The sequence below is a fragment of the Diplotaxodon limnothrissa genome, linkage group LG12, assembly GCF_057381915.1.
Source record: "Diplotaxodon limnothrissa isolate DT_005_m linkage group LG12, D_limnothrissa_male_GT1.1, whole genome shotgun sequence".
Classification (NCBI taxonomy): domain Eukaryota; kingdom Metazoa; phylum Chordata; class Actinopteri; order Cichliformes; family Cichlidae; genus Diplotaxodon; species Diplotaxodon limnothrissa.
Genome location: NC_140607.1, coordinates 10,612,599 through 10,623,536, shown reverse-complemented (window position 1 = coordinate 10,623,536; position 10,938 = coordinate 10,612,599). Strand labels below are relative to the sequence as shown.

At 38.7% G+C, this 10,938-nt stretch overlaps 1 protein-coding gene across 2 annotated transcripts; it reads left to right on the top strand.

Annotated features, from left to right (window-relative positions):
• Window positions 1-3,959: 3,959 nt before the first annotated feature.
• LOC146620881 (leukocyte surface antigen CD53) lies at window positions 3,960-9,529 on the top strand. Of its 2 annotated transcripts, XM_085367925.1 has the most exons (8): window positions 3,960-4,037; window positions 4,779-4,863; window positions 5,661-5,849; window positions 6,353-6,427; window positions 6,520-6,621; window positions 6,714-6,821; window positions 6,936-7,019; window positions 9,016-9,529. In XM_085367925.1, exons 2-8 carry the CDS (start codon window positions 4,801-4,803, stop codon window positions 9,085-9,087), a joined length of 693 nt encoding a protein of 230 aa, XP_085224051.1. In that variant the 5' UTR covers window positions 3,960-4,037; window positions 4,779-4,800; the 3' UTR covers window positions 9,088-9,529. The 2 variants fall into 2 exon arrangements, with proteins under 2 accessions (XP_085224051.1, XP_085224052.1); XM_085367926.1 differs by lacking the exon at window positions 6,353-6,427.
• The last annotated feature ends 1,409 nt before the right edge of the window (window positions 9,530-10,938 follow it).

Sequence of the window (10,938 nt, the reverse complement as noted above, 5' to 3'; positions counted from 1 at the left end):
AAACAGATGGAAGCACTGCATGGCTCTGATGCTCTTCACTGAGGCAGGTAGAAAATGTAAAATTTAGCTTCGTGTTATGTAGTGCATTATGACTTTTTGACATATTTGAGGATTATGTTTTATTTTAGGTCTCCTTATGGGTTGTATACCTTGACTCGGGTGCTGGTAGAAGGCCCACGGCTGATATTTCATTCTGCCTAACCCTGATGAAGACAGAGTTGATACACAGTTGTCTTTTTTTAATGCTAACTTCAACTTTTATCAGAGACTGAGTGCCTCGCTTGTTTTCTGTTATTTGATTTTAATATGTTTCTCTTGAGTGTATCCAAAGGTGTTATGAAGATATCATCCATGAGCAAAAATGTTGTTTTAAGCTCATTTTATCTTGATTTTATGAGTTTGAGAAGTTAGACTTCTCCAACACAATACAGTATAAATGGACACACAGGACACCAGCCAGAACATTTCATCCTGCACAGAATGATGAGTAGGCTGCATGCTGTGTTTGGATCTAAGATGATAAGTCAGCGGAACTGAGAACGGTAAACATGAAAATTCCTGTGGAAGCAGTGATGTAAGTAATAAAACAAGCAGCTTGCAAACTCAGAAGTGAAACTGTTTTGTGAAAGAATACTAATATACCTCATTAGAAACTTGGAAAAGAGTGAACAGGAATCAAAGGTTAATGTGGTTTAGATTAAAGTGCTGAAAGCAGCTAGCTACAGCTGAATCCATAATTTGTTGAACGTACCACCAACAAACCATCAAGATATGATAGAACTGCAGACTTCAGCTTTAATTCAAGTGATTTTACAAAGCGATTTTAGCTGGAAATGATTTAGAACCTCAGAGGCTCCAAAGTAATTAGACAATTGAGTGACGAGATGTTTCATGGCCAGGTGAGGCCTGTTCCCTTGTTACTTCATTACCAATGAAGCGTCTGTCACATATCTGCTATCTAATATCTGCAGCTGATTCAAAGTGTTGGATTTGTATGTTATAGCTTTTCACTGTAATCTTAAATATAAGAATAAAAGAGATGCAGTGGAAGTGAAGGAGGCTGTTGTTAAGTTGAACAACTAAAATACATCTATCAGCAACAATCTGATACATCTGAAAACAGGATTATGTCCATGGTTCAGAAAAATAGCTTCACAATATTTAACCAAATCAAAAATACTTTCAGACTTTCATGTATACAATCAAGAGATGCATTGATGAATGGAGGTACAGAGAGTTTAAACAAAGTGCAACTTGAACTTGCCCAGGGAAAAGTGTGGCGACAGAAAGAAGCAGCTTATAATCCAAAACAAACCACATTATAACAGAGTGCAAGTCGACAACGTCCCGAAGCATGCTGCAAAAACAATTCTTAATTTCTCAGTTTATTCTTTATTGGCCAAGTCAGTTGTCATCTCAACTCGGCAGAGCCGCTTTTCAGTAAGTGAAAATAGACCCACAAACAAGAAACAACTGAAAGCAGCTGCAGTAAATGCTTCATTTCCTCGTCGGAGGAAATGAAGCATTTGGTGATGTGCAGTCCTAGACTTCAGGCAGACACTGGGTGCAATTTTCAAGAATTAAAAAGAGTTTTTATATTTAAAATTCTGTTATTTTGTCTGAGGGATGACTCAATGTAAATAATTCCTAAACAGTTGATCGAGTTAAATACAGTATTTGGTTTTTGTTTACTAATGCTAAAGGAATGCTCACTATTGTTATAGCTATAATTGGATTTTTATGAGGGCGTTAATTCCCACTCCAGCCCACTCTAAACAAATTTTAACAAAGGTGAAAATGTTATTTATCTGAGTAAGAAGGTAACTGGAACATGAAATCTGGTGGTCTAAAACTGTCCCTTTCCACTGAAGGTCGCCAAATACTTGTTTGGTAGGGTGTTGGTCTTTACTTTACAATATTAAATGCTTTGAGCTGAATGCTGTTGTGATTTGGTGATATAAAAACTGAACTGAATTGAATTAGTAGTCTTATTCCAAAAGTAACTGCTGCTAGAAGTGGAGAAAAATTCATTTTGAAGTGAACAAAGGGGGTCTGAACCTGAATGACAATTCATCCAACAGAGTTCAAAATGAAAAACTAAGCACTACTGAAGAGACCCTCGCTGGTGCCTGAAGAGAAGCAAAAGGATCAAAGGCATTTCAGCCTAAACAAAAACGGTGTCTTGGTTTTACTATAGCTAAAAACTGCAAACCAGGTGCATTAAGAGGCCCTTTTTTAAAGTACATTAGTTGTTTTACTCTTAAATCCCCATTTGTGGTTGCACAGTTCCTCTTAATGGTGATGGCTAAGCTCCCCCTCCTGAATGTCACTGTTCCTGCTCCCACACAACAATGCTGTGAAGTTCATCACAGGCTTCCAAGTAATGATAAGGTAAACTTTGAATGACTAAGCGGTCATATACTTTGGCCTATATCATTAATGCATCGCTGTATTTTAGTCTACAGCTGCCCTGGTTGAGGGATTTGTCCAGTAGGCCACCGGGAAGGTGTGGTTTAGTTTCACCCTGAAAGTGAACCAGTGCTCAGTCAGCCTTACTCTGTTTGTACTATGCTTCAGTTTGCTCGTGCGTATTGATCTGTGGCACACTGGCTGTATGTGCAGCAGAAATAGAGATTAAAACTGTCTTTATTTCAACCCTGGCACACTGGTAATAAGATGAAATAAAAATGGATGATCTGATTGTGAGTCAGGAAATGACGATACTACTAAAACAAGTGTTGAAGAAACTGAATGCTTGCCTCTGATGTGTCGAGGTTTTTCATTGGCTGACAGCAGTCCTGAGAACATCTGGACATCCTGCCGTGGGCTCAGATTTTAAGAATTTTAAAAACATTTTCAGTGTTTTTGTGTCTATTATACAGAAAATGTTCTTTGTTCTTTCTCCATTCCTGTTGTTGCCATAACAAGCAACAATCTCAGGTGTTAAAAGTGACTGTGTGGCAGGGTGTGGTCTGTGGCGCAGCTGCAGGGGAGGGGTGGAACAGCGGGTTCAGGGCGTAATGTCAGGGGAGGCTAGTTGTCAGGTTATATATAACATTAGGAATGAAACAAAGGCTAGAAGAGGAGCCTGGTATCAGGAGACCGTTTAAATGAAATTTTGAGTATATAAAATAACAACAGAATGAACTGATTCTGAGGGATCAGGTGAGAACTGTTTCACATTTGATTGTTTTTACTTGGAAATACCCATGAATGTAAATATTCCCTACGAGCAAAACTTTGGTAGGGAGGCAGGGGTTCCTTTAAACATGGAGGGATTTTCCAACAAAATCAGGCTCAGGAGAGGGCAGGCATTTATTATAAATGGTAAATGTTTGGAAGGTGGGGAAGAAAGAGAAAACCTCAATAATCAGACAACTCCATGTAGGCAAGCACTTTGGCAACTGTGGCAAAGAAAAACTCCTTTTAAACAGGAAGAAATGGCCATCAGAAACAGGCTCAGGGAAGGGCAGCCATCTGAGAAATAGTAGCTAATGATTAAATGCAGAGTAGCGGCCTTTGATAAAGAAAGTAACACTCTGCAACACGACTAAATGAAACCAGGACTGCATATGCCGACAACTACCTTGGCACGTGACACATTGAGAAGGTGAGAAATGACACCAGTTAGATGTTTTAACCAGTTTGTGTTCCTCTGTGACGAACATACGGGCTTTATTATCTCTAGTTGTGCAATAAGAATATTAACAATTGATTTCACATCAGTGAGGGGTTTTGACCTCTGCAGCTGCTGACCACAGTTTCAGCTTGTATCTAAATATAAGCAGTGTGTCACAGACATGCACCTGACGTCTCTGCAGCGCTATTGGCTGTCCCTACTGCACTTTCTCAGTCATCAGTTTCTTTCCATGTTGCTAGACTTTAGGAAGAGGAAGTGAGAAGGGCTGCTGAAAGCCCCATGATGTACTCTGCAAGCTTCACAGAGCTATGAGAAGGGGAAGTACGAACAGCAGACGAGCTCGACAAGCACACGCCTGAAAACAGAGACGATAGCAGATATCATTTTCTCCAAATAGGTAAGAGTTAAACTTTATTTTGTCTTGAGATCTCGTTAAATCTTCAGAATATTGTGAAGATGTTTCTTTATCGGTCAGAAACGTGTTGATGTCAAATCTCTAAAAAATACTTGTGAGAAAGGAAAACCCCACGAAGATGAAAAAGTGAACAAAAATCTTTCAAATTTAGACCAAAATAGGCAGTCATCTAACTGAAAGTGTCTGTCATGTGTACATACTGACTTAAGTGGAAAACAAAATATAAGAGCTGTACTTTAGTAGTTTTAAATGGCCGAAGAAGAAGAAGAAGAAGAAGTCTCTTTTCTATTCTCAGAACAAAGATCAGTTAGAAAGAGGGCAAAATTTTGATGTTTTACACATATTTATAACACAAATACAGGAGATTTTTACTTAGAACGGGTCACCTTGTATTTTGAGGAAGTTTTGGTATTTCCACAATTAAACTGCCTGCCCTCTCATGATGTAATTTTAAACCCTCCCAAAGTATAATGCACTCATATCGTGTTGTACAGAAGAAGAATTTTGGTTTTGCTTGTAAACTGAGAGGAAACACAGGAAGTGAGATGTGTGAGCATCACTTCCCCGCTTTGTGACTGTGACGTTTTGTCTGTTTTAGCACTTACACACCCACACACAAACGCAAGACATAAATAAGAGATGCTGCATTAAACCTTGACCACATCCAGCCCTGCTTCCGATATTTATATTCAATAAAAAAATAACGGCCTTTTCTTGTTGCAGGTCTGATCAGAGGAGTTGCAAGATGGCTCACAGCTGCCTCAAGTGTTTAAAGTACACCATGTGTGTCGCCAACTTGCTTTGCTTTGTACGTATGTCTCAGTCATCCAGCAATACATCACACATCACTGTGAAACATCCTGTCACATTCATCCACTCACTTTTCAAACCTAAACTGTCAGGTGTGACAGACGTATGAGTGTGTGAAAATTAGTTAGTATTTATAAATGCTTCAGGTGTCTACTTTGGGTTTCAAATATTCTACCAGATGGTCAGATTCTTAAAAATTAATCAGTTAAAAGGATTTACCAAAAGTTCACACAAACAAAAAACACAAAAAAGGCTCTGACAGTTTTGTTTACTCTGTGTAATTGTATTATTACTATGACGATTACGTGAGCCAATTAGAGTGGAGGCAGTTAATTTTAGAAAGCCAATGTCTGCTAATATGTGAGAAGATAGATAGATAGATAGATAGATAGATAGATAGATAGATAGATAGATAGATAGATAGATAGATAGATAGATAGATAGATAGATAGATAGATAGATAGATAGATAGATAGATAGATAGATATGCCTGACTCACAGGGGCCATGAAGAGAAAGTGTTAATATATTTATATTATATATTTTTTAATTCAATTTCATTTCATTAATTTTGTTCCACAGACTTGGTGGATACAAAAGAAAAGGAAAAGTCAACATTTGCCAGAAGTCTGTTGCATAACAAATAAATAAAAAGCAGAAGCACTTGAGAAAATGTACTGCCTGACACTGCTGCCTGTAGGCAAGCTCTGAAGCAGACCAGGGCCCGGTGCAGCTCACTGTACTCTGTGTAGTGTGTATTGTGGACTTGGCTTCAGTCTGTCTTCTCTTCTGTCAGATCTGCGGTGTGGCCGTTTTGGCCTTCGGCGTCATCGTGATGGTGAGTTCAAATTATGCTGCTCTCACCCCCTCACTGCCCAGCTTCAACATAGCCAACATCCTCCTGATCACCGGCATCATCATCACCTGCGTGTCCTTCCTGGGATTTCTCGGCGCACTCAAGGAGAACCGCTGTCTCCTCCTATCGGTAACACACACACAAATACTCAAAGCAGAGCACAGATTATGTGGTTTTCTGCTCCCTCTGATTACTTCATATTTTTAGGTAATTAACACTCTAGTTTTGGTACCCCCAAAGGGTATAATTTGTTTGTTTTTTTAAGCCTGTATAATTTTGATAAGGGGGGTGGGCTCTCTAACACTGCCTCTTCACTGTTGTGTACTCCAATTTTTGAATGCTACAAAAATAGCATTTATGTAACAAACGGAAATATCTAAAGAGTCAGTTCTCTGGGAAAAAAGGTAATTTAGATGTTAATCGGGACTAGTTTTTCTAGTTTTCTAGGAGGAAACACAAAGATGGGCATTTATGCGCATTCAAGTTTAAAACGTTCTCGAAATCAGACATGTTGAGCTACATGCTGTGAACTAGCAGCCGAAAATAACTTCACTATACAGTACCGTTTCATATGTTTATGTAAAGTGTTTCAGAGTAACATTCACATAAACCTTTATATTTATTTTTTACAGTTTTTCCTGATGCTCTTCCTCATGATGCTCTTGGAACTGACAGCAGCATGTCTGCTACTTGTATACGAGGGAGAAGTGTGTGACACATATGCTATACACAATATGTTCTGTTTTTAAAGCAAATGTATACATTGTATGTAATCACCAAATCCTCCGTTACTGTTCAGATTACTGAAAGAGTGAAGACCGATCTGACAAAGGGCTTGAATGATGCAAAAGGAAATTCAACACATTCAAAACAAAGTGACTGGGATAATATTCAAAAAAACGTAAGTGTGTCAGAGTGGAGATGTCATGTTGTGACACAAATGACTTTAGAAATGTGTTTATTTTTTTTGTCTGTCAAATTCATTTGTTTTAGCTTGACTGCTGTGGAATCCATAATGTAACAGATTGGGGAAACAACGTGCCAGAATCCTGCTGTATTCCTGAGGACCCCTCTTGTAAAAGTCATAAATACAGGCAAACGGTAGGCTCATACTAATCACTGATCCTTTCAGATTCATACTTGCTTTAATGTACCATAGAGGTCAAAGGTCACATTGTTACTGCTGCAGGTAATTTCAAAATGTTTTGTGTGCAGGGTTGTTTGTCAAAGGTGACAAATTTTTTTGAGAAGAATTTCCTAACCATTGGGGTCTCTGTCATTGTCCTCTGTATGATTGAGGTAAGCTGTTAACATACTATTTTACGCAGGTGTTGCAAAGTTAATCTATGAACCTGCAGATGTACCATGTCTCAGAAATTACCATCTTCACTTCTGTATAAAAGACAACTGGATTATAAAGTGAATGATTTGGTTAATACAATGTTCTGCTCAGAAACGTGGCATCTTCCTGTTAAAATATACCTAAACTTTGTTGCCTTTGACTGTATGGTTTCATTTATAGCAGTTAACAACCATGGCCTCAGTGTGTTTTATACTATAAAGATCCTTCAATATTAGATGGAGAGAACTCTGATGATCAGATAACCCATTATGAGCAAGTACCAGGCAATGGTGGGGAGAAAGAACTTTTTGACAGGAAGAGATCTCCAGACAGTGTGCGGGAGTAACTGAATACATGGTATTCCGAATACAGTTACTTTGTTGAAATAAATGGCTTACACAGCGGTCTTTTCCTGTTTCATATGTTAGGCTATGCCCTCTCTATTTTTGGTAATTCCACATTGGTGGAAACCATCTTGCAGCCCATGTTACATCTACTAGAGCCAGAAGAGCCAGTGACAGTGGCAGAGAGCCATCTGGTAAAACTGGTTGGGAGTGAAGAGAAAAAAGGAAATAAAAGATGAATGTAGCTTGCAGCTCTTGAAAATAAAATAATAAAAAGCTAATGGTCAAGTACTTTTAACCTACATTCTTCTGTCCTAATGGCCAACTCCTGCTTTGGAATAGAAGTTAGGGTGTACAGAAATGTAAGAAAAATTAACTTTCAGTTCACTTCATGCTAAACATTTTCCTGATGACTTTATACTTTGCCAGTTTCACATCTTACTGTTAAGACTAGTCCCCACTAAAGTTATAAAAGTGGTTTACATGTCTTTAACCAATGACTGTCCAGCATCCCTGTATATCAGTCACATTCGCTATCTGGCAATGGCAAAATAATGTGTGACGTTAAAGCCGCTACAGCCATCCTTCATATACAGTCTATGATTGCCGCAGACCAAGGCTGTATCCCAATTCAGGGTCTGCAGCCTTAAAGGCCGCATTTTAAGGCCGATTACGTCACAGCGATGCGACGAAGACTGTCCCAATTCAAAGGCTGCTCGAAATGCGGCCCTCAAATGAGTCCTTCATTTCCCTGAATTTTAAGGACGTGGCGGTGTAGACTTCGTGGCCCAACATATCCCAGAATGCATAGCGCGGTGGTGGGTGTGGATAATTTTGGCGGAAAAAAAAACAGCGGATGAGGGGCGCCCGAAGAGTATCTTAGTAAACTAAGTGCTGAATATTATGTCACTTATTTATGTGCAAATGTTTAATAACGAAGAACATTAAAACATTACTGTTGGCCACATGTCGGCAAAGTTATGTGACATTAGTGACGTTTGTACTAATTTGGTTTTAAACCCTTTACTTTAAAATTTACGCCATTCAATAGCTGACCTTAATCTTACAGAGAATGATCAAAGCTCATGTAGAAACAAACAAACAAATGAACAAACGATTTTCTCCTTCATTTCTGTCAAACAAAGCTGTATGAAACGTTTCTAGCTGTTAGTATCATGGTTGCTAGGCAACCTGGGCAGCGCAACGGAGGCTAGACCGTCCCATTTCACAAGCCTCGCACTTCCGGCCTTAGCAGTCTTTAAGTGCGCGGCCCTTGAGGATCGTTGAGGCTGCGTACTTTAAGGCTGCAGACCCTGAATTGGGATACAGCCCAAGATCTGCTCCCCTCCCACTTACCAAAGTGGGCCTCCAGCTGGACAATGTCCACTGCCACACCCAAAAACACAGCTCTAGAATGGATCGGGGAAGAAAAGACCACTCTTTAGATTGCAAAAGGAATAAAAATACTTCATATAAACAAGCATAAACCCAATGAAATTTCAGTCAGCTTGAGAAGCTCAGAATAACTTTTTTTTTTTTTTTTTTAAAAACAGTACAACATTGCATTTTATGTCCTTTTCCAGTTTAATTTCTATATTTCTGTTTACAGGTTTTGGGAATGTGCTTTGCCATGACACTGTTCTGCCACATTAGCAGATCTGGACTGGGCTACAAGTTCTGAATACCTTCAAACATGATCTTCCCATTTTACAGTAAATATCACTGTAAAGTTCTTTAGGAACTAGAGGGAAAGTTTCTGGAAAAACTTCCTTAAAATGAGAAAACTATTTTTCTAAACTCTTGCTTAAAGCTTAAACCTGTTTATGTACCTGAATATAAAGTATAACTGTAAATTCTGGCACCTTTGACCTTTAGTGCACTACTCCATTTCAGGTGAAGCTTGTGTGCTGAGTTCAGTTTTGTACAGAACTTGCTTGGTGCCAAGTTTATCTTAAGGTCTGTCAACTTTTTAAAACAGTTTCTGTAAAATATTACCTTTGTACTAGTCTTTAATAAACTACTTACTGACAACAAATTTGGAAACATCCAATTAACCTGCAGTCAGCTGAGACTGAAGAAGTCACTTGGATGAGTGACAAAACGTTTCTCCCACAAAACGCTACGTCCAGATGAACACAATCAACGTTTGGAGATCAATTAACTTTATAAAAATAAAGAGCATAAACAGTGTTCTGTAGACTTCTGAACAATCTTGCTGTCAGATGACTTCCTGTTTATAGCTTGCCGGTTACTGATCTGTGGTGGAGCCTTAAAAATAACCACTTCCTCTTTTGACCCTGTTCAGCGAGTTTCCCTGAACAAGATTTCGTTTTAAGCTTAAGCGGGTCGAGAGGTCGTCGTTTAAAAACCAGTTAAATGTTTCACTTGGTAAGCTGATGAAACGAACTGTGTCCCAAAACAGACAAACAAGATTCCACTGATTGTACTGAAAGCTAAAAACAACAAGTTACAGATGAATTCATTTATTTCAAGAATAAATCCTGCATCATTACTGATCACAACACACACACACACACACACACACACACACAACCCTTAAGAAAAAAAATGATTTACATGTTAAAATAATTGTTCTCTTTGAAATCACAAAAACAGTAACAAGAAAACAAAAAAGAAACAGACTGTACACAGCAGAAAACACTATTTATTGCAAATTAACACCCCTGACACCTCAGAAACTATAGACAAGTACTCCAACTCACCTACAGATATGAAAAGACAATAAAATAAAATAAGAAACTACTCTGACACAGCTCTCATCCTCTGAAACAGTCGCAGTGCCTCTCTTCCCCCATATTATGGTGCCCCTTTGAGTCTCCAGATGAGAATCTCGTGTTTCCTGAAGCTGTTCAGGTCCACTTGAACAGAGATGTGGCACCTGTTCCCTCATCCTCCAGATGAAGACGTTCGGGAGGCATCCCCTCAATGTGAAACTGAGCACAAAATGGTTCAATAAGCTCTCCAAACCCACTCTACTTTTTACAGATGCACAGAAAACCTGGTCTGCTGACGTTATACCAAAGCACTCCTGATCTTATATTGTGGTTTAAAAAAAAAAGTTTTGCTTTTTCTGAATGTTTATAAAAAGCAGCTCATTTAGAAAAAAAGAAAAACAAAGATTTCATTCAGCAGCTTCAGGCCATTCAAATACCCGTTAGTTACAGTTCCCTAAGTGTTGCTATTGTAGTGAAACCCCATGGACAACATCTTGCTTAGAGAAGAAGAAAAAAAAAGAAAAAAAAAATGTTGACACCCATTTGTGCTCAGGATGTGTGAAAGCAAAGTTGCTAGAAATGCCCCTGCATTTGACAGAGTCCGAGTGAACAGAGGAGCCAACAGTACCGCGCCGAAACATACATTCATGTTGAGAATGTTTGAGAGAAAAAAAAGAAAGCGAGAGAGCGCCTGGTGCTGATGAACATTTCAAAGATAAACATTCCCAGTAAACATCTGATCCATTTCAGAGTGCTGTACTTGCAGATTAACATCTGCGATAACATCAATAAATAAG

Excerpts from the sequence above, each read along its gene's own strand:
- LOC146620881 (XM_085367925.1), top strand. The coding sequence starts at position 4,801 with ATGGCTCACAGCTGCCTCAAGTGTTTAAAGTACACCATGTGTGTCGCC. Across the intron at positions 6,428-6,519 it reads TACTTGTATACGAGGGAGAA|ATTACTGAAAGAGTGAAGAC; the intron begins GTGTGTGACACA and ends GTTACTGTTCAG. Across the intron at positions 6,822-6,935 it reads GTCATAAATACAGGCAAACG|GGTTGTTTGTCAAAGGTGAC; the intron begins GTAGGCTCATAC and ends TTTTGTGTGCAG.